General features: G+C 68.5%; 2 protein-coding genes across 2 annotated transcripts; both read left to right on the top strand.

The window, feature by feature from the left end:
• Positions 1–1,410: 1,410 nt before the first annotated feature.
• IGSF9 (immunoglobulin superfamily member 9) lies at positions 1,411–13,311 on the top strand. Its single transcript, XM_086609085.1, has 20 exons — positions 1,411–1,468; positions 1,747–1,938; positions 5,961–6,113; positions 6,252–6,403; positions 6,636–6,753; positions 6,939–7,080; positions 7,265–7,410; positions 7,603–7,745; positions 7,821–7,961; positions 8,131–8,247; positions 8,541–8,691; positions 8,809–8,932; positions 9,022–9,197; positions 9,331–9,581; positions 9,785–9,869; positions 10,318–10,488; positions 10,714–10,759; positions 11,140–12,504; positions 12,786–12,931; positions 13,118–13,311. Exons 1-20 carry the CDS (start codon positions 1,411–1,413, stop codon positions 13,309–13,311), a joined length of 4,071 nt encoding a protein of 1,356 aa, XP_086465211.1.
• Positions 13,312–15,606: 2,295 nt separating this feature from the next.
• TAGLN2 (transgelin 2) lies at positions 15,607–19,110 on the top strand. Its single transcript, XM_086609084.1, has 5 exons — positions 15,607–15,642; positions 17,994–18,190; positions 18,267–18,441; positions 18,519–18,621; positions 18,697–19,110. The coding sequence occupies exons 2-5, from the start codon at positions 18,011–18,013 to the stop codon at positions 18,836–18,838; spliced, it is 600 nt and encodes a 199-aa protein (XP_086465210.1). The 5' UTR covers positions 15,607–15,642; positions 17,994–18,010; the 3' UTR covers positions 18,839–19,110.
• Positions 19,111–19,333: the final 223 nt, after the last annotated feature.

Raw genomic sequence — 19,333 nt, 5'->3', positions numbered from 1 at the left:
GAAGGGGGCTGCGATGGGGGGGCTTTGCCCGAGCATCCCTCGCCCAGTGCTCAGCACCGCTCGCAGGACCCGGTGGTGCCACAGAGCAGGGCCCAGCACAGCGCACACGGTCTGGTATGGCCACATTGGCCCTCGACGCTCGGCTCCACCATGGCGACAGGACGCAGGGCACTGTCCAGGGGGGCCTTCCAGAGCCCCCGGCCTGGCGGGCAGCCCAGCTCCGGCTCAGCCTGGCAGGACGGGGACACCGCACCAGTGGCCATCCCCACGTCAGGGACGCATTTAGGATGGGATTAGGGAGGTGACAGCCGGGATGATGAAGGGCAGGTGGGGAGCCCTGTCACAGTGGTGGTCATGGGGGTGTCCGGTGCCAGCACGCGTGCTGCCTCCATGCCATGGAGCTGTGCGCGGTGCGGTACGACGCAGCTCGGCACGAAATGGCTTGGCACGGCATGGCATGGCGTGGTTCACTCAGCACGGCATGGCAGAGAAGGGCTTGGCTTGGCATGGCATGGCATGGCATGGCATGGCATGGCATGGCATGGCATGGCATGGCTTGGCATGGCATGGCATGGCATGGCATGGCATGGCTTGGCATGGCATGGCATGGCATGGCATGGCATGCCATGGCTCAGCACAGCACGGTACTGCTTGGCACAGCAGGGCTCAGCCTGTGGCAGCCCCAAGTGGGCACCATGCATTGCAAGTGCTCCCGGCTGGCAGCGTGTGGGCACACGTGTGACACGCATCTGTGTCAGCACACGCCCTGTGCCCGTGCCCCGTGCCCGTGTCCCGCGGGCGCACCGCACCCCGCACCCCGCACCCCGCAGCACCGTCTCCCTCGCGCTTCCCTCCCGTCCCACCCGCGCGCCGTCCGCGTCCCGCCGGAACTACAACTCCCAGCAGCACTCGCGGCTCCCGTCGCTCCGCTCCGCCATTGGCCGCCTCGGGGGCGCCAGGCTCCGCGCTTGCGATTGGCTGTCCCCATGGCAACGGGCGGCGCGGGGCGGGGGGGGCGGGGCCCGGGGCGGCCCCACCCGGCGCCGCGGGTTTGTTTGCGGCCGCCCGGCGGCGGTGGCGGCGGCGGCCGGAGAGCGGGGACGGAGCGGAGCGGTGGGGGCAGCCGAGCCGAGCCGAGCCGAGCCGAGCCGAGCCGAGCCGAGCCGAGCCGAGCCGAGCCGAGCCGAGCCTCTGCGGGACGGGCATGAAGAGCGGCGGGACGCGGAGCCGCCTGCGCCCCCCGCCCGGGGTCGGTGCGCCGTGGGTGGCCCGGCGGAGTCCGCCGATCCGCGGGCCCTGAGGCGCCGGCCCCGCGCCGGTGACCAACTGCTGGCCCCCGGCCCCCCGCCGCCCGCCCCGTCCCGCCCCGCCGGGGCCGCCGCGGGAGCCGTCTGAGGGGGCACCTGGGCTATGCGGTGGTGGCTGCGCGCCGCCGTCCTCAGCCTCCTCGCCGGCGCCGGCGCTGAGGGTAAGGGGCTGCCGACCGCCGGCGGCGGAGGGGCCGAGCCGGGGCGGGAGCCCGGGGCTGGGGCGGGAGCGGCCGCACTGCCGGCGGGGCCGGTCTGGCCGGTGCCGGGCCCCCGGGACGCGGCGGCGGCGGCGGGGACAGTGCACGTGGTGCCGCTCCCCGTGCTGCGGGGCCGGGGGCGGCCGGTGCCGCCGGTTTGGGCGAGATCGGCGGGGGGCGGGCAGGGTCCGGTCCCGTCCCGCCGGCGGGGCTCACCCTTCCCGCCTTGCTCCCGGCAGGCAGCGGCCAGGCCGAGTCCCGGGCCGCGGTGGGGCGAGTCGGGGAGAGCGCGGTGCTGGGCTGCGACCTGCTGGGCGCCCACGAGGCCCGTCCCCCTCTCTACGTGATCGAGTGGGTCCGCTTCGGCTTCGTGCTCCCCATCTTCATCAAGTTCGGGCTCTACTCGCCGCGGGTGGACCCGGAGTACATCGGTAAGTCCTGCAGCCGGAGCGCGGCACGGGTGGTGGTTATGGGGTGCCGGGAGGCCCTCCTGGCCCCGACCCCCGGGCAGCACACGGGGCTGGCTCGGGTGTCCCGTGTCCCCGCTCGCCTTGGCTGGGCCCCAGCCCGGGGCTGCTGCTGTCACACCGCATTAATCACGCTCCTGGGGTGGTGGGGAAGCGCAGGGCTCTCCCTCTGGCCCCGAGTGATGGGAGGGGACATTGTGGGGCTGGGGAGGTCCCCGTGGCAGGGCAGAGTCCCCTCCTGGCGCAGCAGCTCTGCGGATGGCCGCAGTAGGAGGCAGAAGGGATGGGGACACCCAGCTCGCAGAAGAGACACAGCCCTCGGCTCAGCTCGGCAGCAGGAGGGATCCCCAGTGGGACAGAGGGTGGGAGAAGCTCCCCAGGCAGGAGCCAGCTGTTGCTCCTGTCACTGTGGCCTCTGGCCACTGGGGCCTCCTCCAGCACTACCCGCTTGGGAGCAGGTATGGCACCTGCCTGTGCCCGGGCTGCAGCATCATGGCAATGCCTGCCACGCTGCCCTGGCTCACCCGCCCGTCCTGCCTGCTCTGCTGGGCTGGGGCCGGTGGCACCTGTACCAGAGGCCTCGGGTGTCCGGGTGCTGCCCCACTGCTGCCTTGGCCCATGCGGGTCGCTTGAAGGTTGAGCCTGGGGAGGGGATTTTGGTGAAGCTGCTAATTGGTGGTGCTGGGCTGGCTGGGATTTGGAGCAAAGCTGCGCTGGAGAAGGGCTGCAGCGTGGGAGGGGGATATTCTCCTCTTTATGGGATATTTAAAGTGAAGCAGTGGCAGACCTTGAGGGACGGATCTTTGTGAGAGGGATCCCTTCAAGCATGGAGGTGAAGACAACGGGAGCATCCCTCGAGGACGGGAGTGGCTGGGGAGGAGGGGAAGGGCTGGCAGGAGTTTTGGGCTGAGCTCAGCCCCAACAGCCTGTGGCAGTGATGCACCAAAATCCTCCCGTGGGACAGGATGGGGAGGGCTGGAGTGCCAGATCGTTCCTAGGTCAGGAGCCTGCTCTGGCTGTCGAAACCAGCCCTTGCCTAAAAAAATGCACAGCAGGCTGAGGTTTGAGCCAAACCCCAATCCTCCTGCTGCCGGTGGAGTGGCTGCCTCTTCCCGGGGTGTGTAGAAGACCCGTTTTGGGGTACGCCTGGGTCTCTCCCCCTGCCAGCCTGTGCCTGGGGATGCTTTCACTCCACAGCCAGCCCCAGGCTGGCTCCGTGGGACCCACAGTGGCAACAAACCCCCCGGTGAGGGCAAGGCACCTGCTTTCCCTGGAGGCCCAGGCTGGGCTGCTGTTACCTGAGCCCAGCGTCGCAGGGCCCCTCGGCTGCAGGAGCTCGGGTTACCCAGAAAGGGCTTGGCAGCATCCTGCCTGCGCTGCCCTCCGCCCTCCCGTGTCCCTGCAGCCAGCCTGGCTCTGGGAGCAGGTTGGGCGGCTCTGGGATCAGCGCTGGGGGTGTGGATCAGTGCTGGGGGGGGATGTGCTGGGGGAAGGAGTCTGGTGGCTGTAATGAGGGCGAGGTGGGTGGGCAGGGGGGCTGGCGGCCGTCACCATGGCAGCAGGGCAGCTTGTTTTCAATCCTCTGGGGGGCTGGGAAGGAATGGAGGGAAGGGCAAGGGCCGTGGGCACAGGGTAAGGGTGAGGGCAACCACTTCTTCCAGATCAGGTGTCACCCAGCGGGGCTGAGGAGCCCCTGCTCTCATCCTCGTCCCTTATGGGGCAATTTGGGGCGTCCTGGGGACCGCGTGGGCTGCAGCCACCTCTGAGACAGCCCCCAGGTTGCCTGGGGGAATGGAGTTGGCTTTCGCCCAAGTGCCCCCATCCCCCATGGCATCACGGGCCGCTGTACCCTGCCATCATTCGGCCTGGAACGGGCCAGTGGTGCCTGGCCTGGCCACCTGCTCAGGCACCCTGTCCCCGATGGCAAGCGTAGCGGCTGGGGCTGCAGCCCCCTTTGTGTCCCTCTGAATGGCCGTTGCCAGGCACTGGGGGATGCTGATCTGGAGGGCAGCAGCGGTTTTGTTATCGGCTGGGTGGTGGAAGAGGAGGAGGGGGCTGGGGCCAGCACGGGGGATTAGGGGGAGGCTGGGGGGCGTCCCCAGGGAACTCTGATCCCTTCCAAAGGGACCTTTGTTCAGGAGCCTGCGACTCCCACCCAGCTTCTGGGGCTGTGAGCTGGCAGCTGCAGGCAGGGATGGGGTTTCCTGGAGCTGCCCTGCTTCCCAGGGCTCAGTGTGGGAGCCAGCTCTGCGGTGAGGGGTGAGAGGACCCTTATCCCACCGGTGTTTTGCCCATGGGTGGCTCCCGTCCCTCTTGCTGCTTCTGCCACCTTGCTCGTGTTTGAGGTCTGTGTGGGGTGTTGCTTTGTGCTCTGAGAGATGCTACCAGAGGCACCTAGATACATCTGTCCCTGGCATCTCCTGCCGCAGGAGATGCTGTGGATCTGTGTTGCAGCTGGCCATGGGGAGAGGCCGGAGGGGTGGGAGATGCGGTGGGTGGCTGCAGCGGCTGGAAGAAGCTCTGGGTGCTGTTGGGAAGGGTTTGCGTGTGTTTGTGTGCTGGGTTCGCACACAGCTGCACAGCCCCAGCACTCGCTATGCGATCCTGTCCCTCAGCCACCAAGCCTCTGTGCCCAAACCAGCCTGCCCAGCTCCCACCGCTCCTCCTCCTCGCTCCTCTTGTCTGGCGGGATGCAGCCTCCCGCTGCCGGTAGCACCTGTGCGGTGCCTGGCCTGGGCAGCACGGCGGTGACACCGAGCTCCTGGGTAGACCTGACGGGGAGGCGGGGGTGGTTCGGCAAAACTTGCTTTGTTGGAAATGCTTCAGAAAGATGCTGGTCCTGGAGAGCTCTGGGATGTTGACAGGAGCGTTGTGGGCCATTCTGGTGCCAAGAGCTGCACGCAGTGCTGCCGTGGCTGTGGCATGCTGGGAGCCAGGTCGTCCTGGGCAATGGCATGCCTGGGGCTAAACCCTCATCCCCAGCCTGGAGCCGCTCTCTGGGCTGTGGGCGCCTGCAGCAGCGTCGGGGACATGTAGCCCCAGGGGTGCCGGAGCAGTGGGTGCCGCTGGCCGTGCACCCCAGCCAGGGCTGAGCCAATTGCCTGCTGCACGCCTGAGCCGATTATGGCTCTGATAATAGCCCGGGGGATTAAAGGGCTGCGCTCGCTGTCGCTTTGCGCCCTTATCCTCCTCCTCATCAAAGAGGCCGTGGGGCGCGGGGCTGCCGCCTGCTCAGAGTGAGGGCCCGCAGCCTGGGAGAGCCCCCTGCCACCGTGCCCCTCCAGGGGTCGGCGGCACTCGTCTCCGCGGGGCAGGCCCGGAGCTCAGCCTGCCCCTGCTCCTGTGCCGCAGGGAGAGGGGACGGTGCGGGGGTGCCCGGGGCTTAGCAGGGCTCCTCAGGGTGAGATGGCCGGGGGGGCTCCTGGGGAAAGGGCGGCCGAGGCTGCGGGGGAGCGGTCCCTGAAAGGCAGGGGGAAGGGGGCAGGGAGGGACTTCGCAGGCAGCCTGGCAGCTCCAGGAGGCAGTGGGACCAGCTCTCTTGCCCGGCTGCCAGGAGCAGTGCTGGGGGCACAGGGACCCCCCTTGCAGGGGGCTGAGGGGTCCCTGCTGAGGCCACCCTACGCAGGGTGGGCAGCAGAGCCCACTGCCACGTCCTCCGCTGTTTCCCGACAGTAGCAGAAGGCGCAGCGGTAAAAGCCAGTGTGGCCAACCTCCGCGGCGGCTCCGGCTTTGTCCCAGGCCGTTCCCGGTCCCCCACGGTGCCAGCCGAGGCAGAAGAAGCCTCAGCGTGGCTGGTCCGCGCAGGCAGACCCTGCTGCTGCCAAGTGGGCCAGCCGGCCCCGTTCCCCGGGGAAGCCGCTGTGCCTGCGGCGGGGGCGGGTGCGGGTGCCCCGGGGAGGCGGGTGCCCCGGGGAGGCGGGTGGCCCGGGGACATGGCTGCCCCGAGCCGGCAGCGCTCACGGTGACAGCGGCTCCTGGGCATGCAGGTCGCGTGCGGATCGAGGAAGGCGCCTCGTTGCGCATCGACCTCCTGCGCGCCGAGGACCAAGGCTGGTACGAGTGCCGCGTGCTCTTCCTCGACCGGCACAGCACCGACGCCGACTTCCAGAACGGCACCTGGATCCACCTCACCGTCAACGGTACCAGTTGATCCCACCCTTGGTGGCTGCTCTGCCCAGCACCAGCCGAGATCTCTCAGGGCTGGGACTGAATCTGCTGCTCTTCCAAAACCCAGTTGAGCCAGACCTGAGGGTGAGGGTCTGGACTTGTTTTTACAGCACCCCCCACCTTCCTGGAGATCCCCCCTGCATTCGTGGAGGTGCGGGACCGGGACACGCTGAGCCTTACCTGCACGGCTGTTGGCAACCCCCAGCCTGTTGTCACCTGGAAGAGGAGCGACCTGACTGTCCAGAGTGGGGACACAGTGCAGGTGAGGACAGCAGACCACCAGCTACCCTCCCCCTGATATGTCCCCCAGCTCGGCCAGGGCCTTGTGAGGCAGCCAGGAGTGCAGAGCAATGCAGCTCTGCTTGGCAGGGGAGTGGGCGCCTGTTCCCACCATGGTGGCACCCATCTCCTGCCACTGGCCCTGCCCAAAGTGCCATGTTCCTGAGAGTGTCCCATCTCTCGGTGGCCGTGCTGTGTGCCCGGTGCCATTGCAGGTGAGGAACGGGACGCTGAGCATTGCCGTCGTGGAGCGTGCCAGCGCGGGCACCTACACGTGCCATGCTTCCAGCAAGGAGGGCACCATCACCCACACCACTCGTGTGCTTGTGCAGGGTAAGAGCAGGTGCTCTCCCAGTCCCAGCCATGTGGGCCACCCCACTGGGTGCTGCCACAGGGCATGGAGGGAGCCACGTCATGGGAGTTAGTTTTGGGGCAGGCACAAGTATGACGGGCTTTGGGAGCAGCTGGGGCCATCTCCTGTCCCCAGCCCTGAACATCCCCTCTGCCCCACACTGCAGGACCACCTGTCATCGTGGTGCCACCCCAGAACGTCACTGTCAATGTCTCCCAAGATGCCTTTTTGGCGTGCCAGGCTGAGGCGTACCCGGGAAACCTCACCTACACCTGGTTCCAGGGCAGCAGCAATGTCTTTCACCTCAGGTACCACAGGGATGGGGATGGCACCGAGGCTGCTGCTACGGCCAGCACGCTGCCGTAGCACCGTGAAGCCTGGATCTGAGCGTGATGGGCTGGCTGGGTGCGTGGCAGGCAGGTTCACTCCTCCTGGGATGCTGGAGATGGTCCCAGCCGCATCGCTCACTGCTGCCCACCCCTTCTCTTGCAGCCACCTCCAGGCTCGGGTCCGCGTCCTGGTGGATGGGAGTCTCCTGCTCCAGCGAACGACCCCAGACGATGCCGGCAAATACACCTGCATGCCCAGCAACGGGCTGTGGAAGCCACCGTCTGCCTCGGCCTTTGTCACAGTGCTGTGTAAGAGCCCTGCAGCCCCTCGCGAGCCTGGGCCACGCTGTCACCAGCTCCACTCTCAGAAAATCCCTGCTGGGCCAGCCTGGGGGGGTCCCTGCAGGCTGCGGTAGGAAGGGGATGCCTTTTCAGCTGCCGTGGGGACCCCAGCCCCCTGCTGCCCTCACGCAGGCCCCAGCACCCTATTTGTCCCTGCAGATCCGGCGCAGGTGACCACCATGCCCCCAGAGACCCCCCTGCCCAAGGGGATGCAGGGCGTGATCCGCTGCCCCACCAGGGCCAACCCCCCTCTGCTCTCCGTCAGCTGGACAAAGGATGGGCGCCCGCTGGAGCTGGACAAGGTACCACTGCTTGCGCCCTCCCCTGCACTCCCATCCCGCAAGCCCCTCACCCTGACCCCGTGCTCCCTTTCGCAGCTCCCGGGCTGGTCCATGAGACCAGATGGCTCCATCATCATTGCAACGGGGAACGACGATGCGCTGGGAGCGTACACCTGTACCCCGTACAACAGCTATGGTACCGCTGGCAAGTCCCAGCCCACGCGTGTCCTGCTGAAGGTGAGACTGGGCGGGTGGGCACACTGCCTGAGCCCCTCATCCCAGCTGCTCCCGTCCCGCTGTGCCCAGCAGCGCAGGCGCACTGCGTGCCCACCAGCCTGCCCTGCCGTGGGTCCGTGCCTCATCTCGCCTGCCGCCAAGCTCCGCACCATGTGTGCCTGTCTTCCAGGACCCCCCCGCCTTCACGGTGCGCCCCAAGGAGGAATACTTCCAGGAGGTGGGCCGGGAGCTGGTGATCCCCTGTGCTGCCCATGGGGATCCCCCCCCAACTGTCACTTGGCTGAAGGTAGGAGCTGCCACTCTGGGGAACCAGCCAGGCCCCCCTGGGAGGTGGACACTGCTTTTGACCTCTGGGGCATCGCTCTAGGGCTGTCCCCATGGCCCTGCAGGTGCCACCTGGTTCCTGCGGGAAGAAGGGGCTCAGGGCACTTCACTTGTGTTGCCCTCTAAGAAACCAGGGCAGAACCCTGCTCCTCAATTCCTAAACCAGTCTTTGGGTGGTGGATCACGTTGGCTATCCCAGGCCAGGGTGGGGTGGGTGGTTGCCCACTGTCAGTGTGTCTGTGCCGTGCCGTGCAGGTGGGCAGCGTGGGGAAGATCGGCGCCCAGGTGGATGGGAATGGCAGCCTCATCTTCCGCCCGCTTGTGAAGGAGCAGCACGGAGTCTGGGAGTGCACAGCCACCAACCAGGTGGCCAGTGTCAGCACAGCCACCTCAGTCCACGTGCTGGGTGAGTCCCTGGTGGACAGATGCCATGAGTGCTGGGCTGCCCTGTGCTGGAAGGGATGGAAATGCTGTTGCCCGAGCTGCCCAGGCTGATAGGGCTTCTCTCTGCTTCCCCCACCAGGTACCAGTCCTCACGCTGTCACCAACGTCTCTGTGCTCCCGCTACTGCTGGCAGCCAACGTCTCCTGGGAGCCGGGGTTTGATGGGGGTTATTTCCAGAGATTCAGCGTGTGGTACACACCACTGTGAGTCCCCGCAGGCAGGGTCTGATGCCCCCACCCCCTTCAGCCCACCTGGGGCTCTTAGCTCTGGGCTCACGGGTCCCACGTCTCAGGGTGAAGCATCCGCCTCGGGCCCATCATGACTGGGTGTCACTCCCGGTGCCGGTGGGGGCTCAGCACCTCTTGGTGGAGAATCTGCAGCCAGACATGAGTTACCAGTTCAGCGTCCTGGCCCAGAACAAGCTGGGCAGCGGCCCCTTCAGCCAGATCGTCACCTCCGTGCCCAGGGGTAAGAGAGGGGCCCTGTGCTTCCCAAAGCAGTCCCTGTCCCCCCCCCCAGCCCTCAAGCACACGGGAGGCTCCTGTTTCTGCCCTGCTGTCCCCCCACATGAGGTCTCACACCAGTATCCCCTTTTCCTCAGGTTTCCCAGTGACCACAGTGCCTCCAGAGCCGCCGGCCATGACCATGCGCGTCTTCCTGTCCCCGCCGCAGGCTCTGACTGCCAACGAGACGGCGCGTGGGGTCCTGCTGCAGTGGGAGCCCCCGGCTCAGTTCTCGGTGGCGCTGAGCGGCTACGCGTTGGAGCTGCGGCAGGACAAGGGCGGTTGGGAGGTGCTGGACCGCTCCATACCCAGCACGAAGACCCAGGTCCTGGTGCCAGGACTCATCAAGGTGGGAATCTCACCAGGTGCTCCCTGGCAGCGGGGCAGCTCCGGGGGGATGCAGCAAGGGAGGGGCTCAGATCTCCTGCATCGCTGCTACCCAGAGCTGGGGCATCTGGCGACACTGCCAGAGCCGCTCGGCTCTGCAGCTGTGCGGGCTGAGGCTTGGTGGGCCACTGTGCCAACGAGGCTAATGGCCTTCTGCTCCCCCAGGACGCCTTCTACGAGTTCCGACTGGTGGCCTTTGCTGGCAGCTACATCAGTGACCCCAGCAACACAGTCAACGTCTCCACGGCAGGTGAGGCCTGGGCTGCTGCCCACTTGCTCTTCCTGCCCTGGGACACAAACCAGAGGTGTAAAGCGCCCAGCATGGTCTAGGACCTTCCCAAACAGAAACCCCTTCCCACTGCTCCCACCCCCAAGTGTCCCTGCTGCTAGACCAGGGTACGCAGTGCCCAGAGCAGGATCCCCAAAGCTGACGTTGTGGAACACCCACCTCCATGAGCAGATCTGCCATGACTTCAGTCCTGTGCACCAGGTAGCAGGAGGGCTCTGTGCAGAGCATCTCTGCTCCCGGAGCCTGGCACGGTGGAGGGCACAGGTCTGCCCAAAGACAGAGCAGCCGTGAGGGGCGAGTCAATCAAGGCTTTGCTATTTATCCCTGTGGTGCTGGTGACGTGAGGGAGGCTGTCCCTGCTGTACCTGTGGGTAACCGAGCGTCTGATGGTGTCTCCTGTCTGGCCCAGGCATGGAGGTGTATCCCTCTCGCACCCAGCTGCCGGAGCTTCTGCCTCAGCCAGTGCTGGCCGGGGTCATTGGGGGGATCTGCTTCCTCAGCGTGGCCGTCATCTTCAGCACCATGGCTGCCTGCATCATGAACCGCCGGCGTGCCGCACGCATCCAGAAGCGCAGGCAAGGTAGGTGCTGGCCGGCCGGGTGCAGGCGCCTGGATCCTGGGATCCCAAAGAGCTCGAAGCACTGTGTGCAGGGCAGCAGGAGCGGTGCCCAGGGAGGGGACAGCCCAGCCCAGAGCTGGGGGGCTCACCAGGGGTGGCAGTAGGGCTGAGCGGGTGCCGCTGTCCCCTCATCATCACTTTGCATTGCTCGCCGTGTGATCCCCTTGTGTTCTCATGACCTTCCAGATCCACCACTCGTCTTCTCCCCCAGCAAGAAGCTTCCACCTCCACAGTAAGTCGTGCTGTGCCACGCTCCCTCCCCATCCCGCTCCCTCCCTGTCTCGCTGCGCTCCCCATCATTCACTCACTGCTGGCAGGGGGCAGAAAGACTCACCACTGGCTGAGGGGTGGCACAGAGGGGCCGTTAGGAGTGGGGTGCTGGAGTCAGGGCGTGCCATGGGGTAGGGCTCCCCCAGGGTGCTCCCTCCAGGGAGTTTTGGCTGAAGGAAGGATCAGAAACTGCAGGAGCAGCTCTGTCCAGCCCGCAGCAGTGGTGCAGGGTCACGGTACATGCTGCCGGATGCCCGGCCCAAGCTCTGCCGGCACAGGGCGCAGCCGGCCGAGCCCGGAGCCAGGACGGGGGTGCTGCAGCGGCTCCCTTCTTCCTTACAGCAATTCTCATGGCTCTCGTAGCCCAGACAGCACCGTGAAGCTGAAGCTGCAGCCGTCTCCCTACCGGAGCCTGCGCCGGACGCTGCTGTGGGGTGAGAAGGCTGGCACCAGTCTGGGTCTCAGCATTGCCGGGGCCGGCTCCCGGTACGCTGTATATGAAAGCCATGTCGGGGAGCACGTGCCCCTGGAGCGGATCTGCCGTGGCCCCGACGGGCGCTTCGTGGTGGAGACTGACACGCAGCTGCAGGAGCAGGAGCCAGAGCTGTACCCTCAGCGGGACTCCCCAGGGCCACAGCCCGAGCCCTACCTCCAGCTGCCCGCAGCACAGGAGGAGGAAGAGCCTGTCTGGCGCAAGGGGGTCTCCCTGCGCCCCCGGTCCGCGGGGCAAACCCGCCGGGGAGCCCGGGCTGCCAGCTACCGCCAGGGCCGCTACTTCGGCTACGGCAGCAGCAGCCCCGTGGATGAGGCTGCGGCGTTGTGCATCATCAACATCAGCCCCGTGGCCTCTGCCGCAACTCTGCCTTACGGTGCCGTGGAGGAGCTGCGCGACAGCCCCAGCAGCGCCGGACCCTGCCAGAGCACTGCCAGCGCCCTGTGGGACTCGCTGCCCCTCCAGGGCCCCCCCCAGCCACCTCTTGGTCCCCCAGCCTCCCCCAGCCCCAGCCTTGGGTGCAGCCAGCAGCCCGCCGGGCCCCCGGCCCCGAGTGGGATCCTCCAGTACCTGAGCCTGCCCTTCTTCAAGGAGATGTGTGTCGACGGTGACTGGCCCCCCCCAGAAGAGCCAGCAGAACCCAGCCATGCCGGTGGCCAGCCGGAGCCCACCGACAGCCCCCCGCCTGGCCCATCGGGGACTGAGGGCTCCCCGCAGCACACGGGATGGACGCTGTGCCCAGACTGCATTGATACATGTGCCAACACCACCTCCCCGCTAGCCACCACCTTCCTCAAGCCCCCCAGGCTGCCAGTGGGTCCTGCCAAGGCTTCACTGCCTGGCACTGCAGCCTGGTCCAGCTCCCCCAGCCCTGGGGCCAGCCTGCAGCCCCCCACCCAGCCGGCTCACCGCCTCCCCACCAGTGGCAGCAGGACTGAGGCCGTGCACTCGGCTGGTGCTGCGGAGCCCATCTGGGCGCCAGGCAGGCCCCCGGATCCTGTGCCCCTGGAGAAGCTGCCACGGGGCAGTTTGACCAGCCAAAGCAGTGGCCGGGGCAGTGCCTCCTTCCTGCGGCCCCCCTCGCTGGTGCTGTCCATGAGGGGCAACTACCTGGGCACCCCCCTTGAGGACGGGAGCAGCTGGCACAGTGGAGGCTCAGCAGCAGAGGAGAGCAGAGTGAGGACGGATCCAGCCCTTGGCAGCACCGGAAAGAGGTGAGTGGTGGGCAGGATGCAGGCAACAAGCCAGTTCATGCCAGGGCAACTCTCAGCCTGTCCTGTGGAGCCACTCCACTGGCTCCCAGCCCCTATGGCAACCCTGCCACTGCTCACTGGGGCACCTCCCCTATGGCATCCCCACTTTCGCTGCCCCTGGAGACCACCCCAGCTCTCCCGCAGCATCCCTGCGTGCCCTCCCACCCACTGCCTGCTTCCCGTGTGTCCCCACATCCCTCGGGGTGCCTGTGTGGGGACTGTCCCGACGCCTGTCCCTGCAGGAGGAACACCTCCGTGGACGAGAACTACGAGTGGGACGCGGAGTTTGCGCTGGAGTCGGACATCCTCGAGGCGCTGCAGCTCTACCGCAGCGGGGACCCGGCACGGCCCGTCTCCACCATCGCCCTGCGCGACCTGGAGCGGCAGAGTGAGTGCGGCACCCCCGGACCCCGCGGCACCCCCGGACCCCCCGACCCTCCCGGCCCGTCCCCCACCCTGCCCAGGGCGAGGTGATGGGGAAGGGGGTGGCGGGGCCCTCTGGCACCCGCACTCCCGGGGGTGGCCCCGCGGGCGGGTGACGCAGCCGGGCCGGACGGTGCGTATCTCCCCGCAGAGCCCGGCGGCGGCTCCTCCCCCGTGAGCTCGGTGTCGGCGGAGGCGTTGGCGGCGGCGGGCAGTCCCCGGGAGCGCGGCGCGGCGCGGCGCCAGGAGCCGGCGGCGTCTCGACGCCGCAGGGAGGCGGCCCGGCAGCGGCTCGGCCCCCGCGGGGGCTGCGCCGAGCGCTTCGAGCTGGCCACGCTGCTCTAGGGACCCCCGGGCCCCCCCCGAGCCGGGGGGAAGGATGTTGGGGCGGAATAAAGAGGCGCGAGAGCAGCACCGGCTCGTGTGCGGCAGCGGGACGGTGCCCACCGCCCGCCCTGCCCCGGGGCACCCACCATCCCCTGCCCCAGGGCACCCAGGGCCCTGCCACTCCCCCCCGCTCCCCGCCATGGTGCTCCCCGCACCCCTGCGGGCCCCGTCACCTCCCCCTCCCCTTTCCCCCATCATCTCCCCGCCTCTCCCTGTGTCCCAGCTCCTAATCCCGCTGCATCCCCCCCCCACCCCATCGTCCCAGCCCCGCGATCTGCGGCCGCCCCCGCTCCCGGTGTCCCCCCGCAGGGTCTCACCCGCCCGGCGCCCCCCGCCCCCGGGGCGGGGTCTGGCGGCGGCTCCGCGCGGGGCGGGGCCTGCGCGCGACGTTCCCTTATATGGCCATGCCGCGGGAGCGCGTCACGGGGCGGGGCCCAGAGCGCACTACGTCACCCCCGCCCCGGGGTGTTCCGGGGGTCGCCCCGAGCCCCCCCGCGGCCCTGCCCGGGTGCCACCCCCTCTGCCCGCCCCCCCGCGCTCTCGTGCCAGGCCCTGTCCCGCTGCCCGTGTCGCGCGTCCCTCCGTTCTGCCCTCCCGGGTCACCCCCGGTTCTGCCCTCCCAGACCCGTCTCGTGTCACATCGCGCCCCCCGGTCTGACTTTGTGTCCCCCTCATCCTGCCCGGGGTCCTCCCGTGTCCCCCACATCATCCCCCTCTCTGTCCCCCAGGTCCTCCCCCGTGTTCCCCAGGGCTCCTGCCTGTGTGCCCCCCACATCATCCCCAGCTGCATCCCCCGAGCATCGTGCCCTCCCCTCAGTAGCACCCCCAGCCCTGTGCCACCTGGGCCCTGTGCCCTGCAGCTCCAGCCCCCTTATCGCCTCCTCACTGTCCCTGGGGGTCCTGTCCCCAAATCGCCCTCTGTTACCCCCTGCCTCCCCTAGCCAAGTCCTTCCAGGATCAGGTCACTGTTTTCCTGATCGCTGTGTCACCCCCATGGGACCTGCTCTCTGTGTCATCCTGGCTCCCCCCTCCACCATGGGGCCCGCTTCCCGTAAATCTGCTCCCCCAGGTCCTGCCACTGCCACCCTGATCCTGTCACCCCTAACGCTACCGCTGTTCCCACACCTTCATGTCATGTCCTGATGTTCTCCCCCTGTCCCATGGGGGTCTCTAGTTCCCTATGTCATGTGCCACCCCCTGCCCTGCTTCCCTCGTCCACATATCCGTCAGCCATGCACCCGTGTCACCAAAGTCATGGGAAACCTCACGGGAAATCCCCGGGGGACACCCGCAATCTGGGGTGGGGTACAGGGAACAACATACAACCCACCACGTGGCACCTATGGATGCAGGAAGGGGACTGGCCACTGGCGGGGGGGACACTCCAAGGCTGGTCCCCACCACAACTGAGCTCCGGAGGACAGTAGCACCTCGGGCTGGCTCAGGAGGGTGAGTGCTGAGCCCAGGACAGATTTTGGGTGCTGAGGGGTGGGTGGGGTCGTGGGGACACTGTTCCAGAGGCAGCCGGTGGTGTCGGGCCAAAGTTTTGTTTGTTGTTTTGGTCGTGCTTCCCATGGAGACGGGACTTGTGCAAGCGCCATCGTCCCTCCCTGTGCTGCCGGGGACACCACAGTGCTGGCAATGTCGTGTCCCTGCAGGGCCTGCAGCCCCCCCCGGCTGTCCCCTTCCACCATGGCCAGGCCCTGGTGGTACCCACCACATCCCCTTCTACTGTGGTGACTGTGTCCGCTGCTACCACAGCTGGGCCCTGTCCCCATCACAGCCTTGTCCCCCACTGCCACCGTGCCGAGCTCTGTCTCCACCACGGTCACCGCAGCTCCCATATCCCCCTGCCACCACAGCCACTCTGTGCCCACCAACACCCTGATGTCCCTGAACAGTATGGCCAGGCTCGCCCTGCCGCAGCCCCTCTGTCCTCACCTCGGCCACCACAGCCACCCTGTCCCCACCAAAACCCCACTGTCCCCCTGCCACCACAGCTGCCGTGTCCCCAGCGCAGCCCCTCTCTGTCCCCCTGCCACCACGGCGTCCCCCGTCCACCACTGCCACCACGACCCCGGCCCCCTGCCCGCCCCGGCCCGGAGCCCTCTCCCGGCGGGACCGCCGGGCGGGGCGGGGCGGGGCGGGGCTGCCAGGGCGCGGTGGCGGCGCGGCCCCGGGAGCGGGCGGTACCGGGCCGCCCCCGGCCGCGCTGACATCAGCCGTGAAAAGGGCGCGGGCGGCGGCATCCGCCACTGCCGCACCGGGACCGCGGGATCGGCGCCGCAGGTAGGGAGGGGCGCAGGCACAGGGCGGCAGGTGGGGACAGGGACCCGGGATCGGGATGGGGACCGCGATGAGGATGGGGACCGGGACGAGAGCGGCCACTCCGCCTCAAAATGGCCGGGGCCGTGCTGCCCCGGGGGCCCGAAGCGGGACCGGTCCCTCGGGCTGCCCCCCGCCCCGCCCCGCCCCGTCCCGCTGGGGCTAACGGCTGCGGGCAGGGCCGGGAGCCGCGACCGCGGAGCCGCCGGGACACGCGGCCGCGCCCGGGAAGCGGGACCCGGGTGCAGCTTCCGGCCGCGCCGCTCCGGGAGCCCCGAGGGCGCGTCTGTCCCGCGGCCGCTGTCCCTCGGAGGCGGCTCGGCGGATCCGGTGCTGGGACTGCCTCGTCCGAGCCCCGGTCCCCTCCCCGCTGGGCCCCGGGTGGCCGTGTCCCTGGCGGGCTGGGTCCGGTCCCCACCCCGGTGCCACCCCGGTGCCACCCCGGTGCCTGTGAGGTCCCCAGGGTGGCCCTGTCCTCTGTCTGGTCACCTCCCCGCTGACCCTGGGCTGGCTATGAGGTCCCCAGGGCAGCCGTGTCCCAGCCGGGGGTCTCTGGGGGCGCCAGGGTGGCTGCGCCCTGGGTGTGATCCCTTCTTCGCTGCCTCTGGAGTGTCTCCGTGGTCCCCAGGGCAGCTTTGTGCTGGCTGGGGTCCCCTCCCTGCTGGCACTGGGGGGGTCTGTGGGGTCCCCAGGGTGGCCTTGTCCTAGCTGGGCTGGGTATAGTTCTCTCCCTGCTGGCCCTACAAGACCTATGAGGTCCCCAGGGTATTTCTGGGGACACCCGGGTGGCTGCATCCTAGCTGGGATCCCCTTCCCACCGCCCCTAGGATGCCTGGAGGGTCCCCAAGTTGACCATGTTCCAGCCATCCTGGGCATGGTCCCCTCCCCACTGCCCCCAAGGCTGCTGTGGAGTCACCGGGGTGACGGTGCCCCGGCCGGGCTGGGTGCAGCCCCCTCCCGTGGCGCCCACGGAGTCCCCAGCGCGGCAGTGGCGCAGCTGGGCTGGCTCTGGTCCTCCCCTCCCGTCTGGGCAAGCCCCAGCTGTGTCGGGAAATCAGCCGCGTCTGCACCAAGTTCAGCTCCTCTTTGTTTCCCAACTGGCTTGGCCCCTGGCCGGCCGCTCCCGGGAAGCCGGCTCCTTCCCTGTGGCGGCTGCCCGCGCCCCAGCCCTCACCCCGGGGAGCCCCGCGGTGGCCAATGGCTTTGGGGGGACGCTCGACTGGCGCGGGGCGGTCTGCGGTTGCAGGTTGGCCGCAGTGCTGAGGCTTCACGGGGCTGCCCTGGGTTGGGGTTGATTTTCCTCCTGAGCCGGGGTGGCACGTCCCCGGCTGCTCCTGGTGACGGGAGCCCCGAGCCCCAAGCGAGGCGTGTGGCTGGGCCCAGCTGTGCCCCAGACTGAGCCTGGTCCCCCCAGGTGTGGGCTGGGCTGCCCCAGGCCGGCAGCTGCCACATGTCCCCAGCTGGCACAGGCACTGGAGCTGGCAGGGACACCTGCGCCCCTGGGGGAGCAGTACACGCTCCTCCTTCTGCATGCCAGGGTACCCCAAACACTAGGGGTGCAGGAGGCAATGCACAGCCTGGGCAGCCCCACATGCCCACCGTGTCACTTGTTGGGCAGAGGGGGTGTCCTGGGAGCAGCCTAACCCACGACAGGGGTCCAGACCACCCCAGGGCCTGGAGTACCCTGGGCGCATGGGCAACACTACATGGTGGCACTGGCTCCGGTGGCACCTTGGCAAGGGCAGTGCCTGGCCATGGGGCCCACAGGTCCAGGGTGGGGGCACCACTGCCGGCAGCCCCAGGTCCTGTGCTCCCGAACCAGACCCGGATCTGGCACCCGGCCCGAGCAAACGGGTGAGATTTGCAAACAAGCTGTGACCGGCAGCGAGTGCCAGCCAAGTCCACATGCGCTTGGTGGGGCCAAGCCACGGGGACAGGGATGCTCGGGGCGGGGTGTCTGGCCCCGGCACTGAGGGGCCGTGGTGCTGCCCAGCCTGCCCAGGGCCAAATTGCCCCATTGCCCTCAGGTGGGCATGGACCCAGTGCCCACTCCTGGCTGGGTGGGCAGGAAGCGGGCAGGGCAGGGCAGAGCCCAGGCAGCGCCTGGCACAGGCGATAAGGCTCCGTGCCGGATGTCCAGGCAGTCTGGCTGGGCAGGATGGGGCTTTGCCACACTGCTGGGGAGCAGATACTGTGCCCGCTGTCACCCACTGTCCCCGAGGGGCTCCACCGTGCCTTGGGCCTGGGGCCATGTCTGTCCCATGCCAGATGCCCTGGTGCCACCAGAGCTGCTGATGGGGGTCCGATCTCTGCAGACGCCCTCGCCGTCAGCATGGCAAACCGGGGACCGTCGTATGGCCTCAGCCGGGAGGTGCAGCAGAAGATCGACCGGCAGTACGACCCGGAGCTGGAGCAGATCCTGGTGCGGTGGATCCTGGCGCAGTGCGGTGGGGATGTCCCGCAGCCGGCGCCCGGCAGGGATGGCTTCCAGCAGTGGCTGAAGGATGGCACCGTGAGTACTCCCGGGGCTGGCCGGGGCCGGGGGCCACCATACTGCTCCGCCTGACCCCTGGCTCCCTCCTGCCCAGGTGCTGTGTCAGCTCATCAACAGCCTGCACCCGCGGGGCCAGGGGCCGGTGGCCAAGATCCAGGCATCCACCATGGCCTTCAAGCAGATGGAGCAGATCTCGCAGTTCCTGCAGGCGGCCGAGCGCTACGGCATCGCCGCCACCGACATCTTCCAGACTGTTGACCTCTGGGAAGGTGAGCGGCAGGGTGGGCATGGGGGACGGGGCTGGGGGTGGACGGGGACGGGGCTGAGCCTGCCTGGGGCCTTGCAGGGAAGAACATGGCGTGTGTGCAGAGGACCCTGATGAACCTGGGCAGCCTGGCCGTGGCCAAGGGCGACGGGCTCTTCAAGGGAGACCCCAACTGGTTCCCCAAGTAGGTGGTGGGTGCCGGGGGGTGGTGCCGGGCTGTGGGGTCCCGCGGGGACGCTGACGCCTGCCATGCCCGCAGGAAGTCGCAGGAGAACCGGCGCGTCTTCTCCGAGGACAAGCTGAAGGAGGGCCAGAGCGTCATCGGGCTGCAGATGGGCACCAACCGGGGCGCCTCGCAGGCTGGCATGACAGGCTATGGCATGCCTCGCCAGATCCTCTGAGCGCCCCCAGTGGCCCTCAGCGGCCCCTGGCACGGTCCCCTCTAGGCCTTGCCTGCGAGGGGCCCCCCAGGGCCAGCCCCCCCAAACTGCCTTAACTCCACCCCCACGGACCAGCCGGGTGCCCACCAGCCTGGGTGCCCACCCCCCTGCCAGTATTTCCAGGACCAAAGTCTTTTTTTATTATTATTATTTTGCTGGGCATGGGTGGGGGCAAGGGGCTGCCGTGCTGCCCTCCCCACTGCTGTGCCCACACCCCCCAGTGCCTTGGGGGCCACGGCGCTCCTCCACCCCCACCGCTGTGCTGGGGGGTGCCCGCCCCATGCCCCAATAAATGGCTACTCTTCTTTCCAGGCCTGGACAGTGCTGATGGGGGGCCTGGGCTGGGGGGCGCGGGGGGGGCTCCTGCCAGGGCACGAGGCCCCCGGGAGAATGGAGATGCCAGGGTGGAGGGAAGCGGGGGGGGCACCCTGGTGTGGGGCTGCGAGAGCCCGACTG

This window comes from Tauraco erythrolophus, chromosome 3 (assembly GCF_009769465.1).
Source record: "Tauraco erythrolophus isolate bTauEry1 chromosome 3, bTauEry1.pri, whole genome shotgun sequence".
In the NCBI taxonomy this organism is placed as follows: Eukaryota; Metazoa; Chordata; class Aves; order Musophagiformes; family Musophagidae; genus Tauraco; species Tauraco erythrolophus.
This window is presented reverse-complemented; position numbering and strand designations above follow the sequence as displayed.

Bases quoted from the DNA above. Each gene is read 5' to 3' on its own strand.
- TAGLN2 (XM_086609084.1), top strand. From the start codon at position 18,011: ATGGCAAACCGGGGACCGTCGTATGGCCTCAGCCGGGAGGTGCAGCAG. The intron at 18,191-18,266 runs GTGAGTACTCCC...CCTCCTGCCCAG, and splicing joins AGTGGCTGAAGGATGGCACC to GTGCTGTGTCAGCTCATCAA. The intron at 18,442-18,518 runs GTGAGCGGCAGG...GGGGCCTTGCAG, and splicing joins GACTGTTGACCTCTGGGAAG to GGAAGAACATGGCGTGTGTG.
- IGSF9 (XM_086609085.1), top strand. From the start codon at position 1,411: ATGCGGTGGTGGCTGCGCGCCGCCGTCCTCAGCCTCCTCGCCGGCGCC. The intron at 1,939-5,960 runs GTAAGTCCTGCA...CTGGGCATGCAG, and splicing joins GGTGGACCCGGAGTACATCG to GTCGCGTGCGGATCGAGGAA. The intron at 7,962-8,130 runs GTGAGACTGGGC...CCTGTCTTCCAG, and splicing joins CCACGCGTGTCCTGCTGAAG to GACCCCCCCGCCTTCACGGT.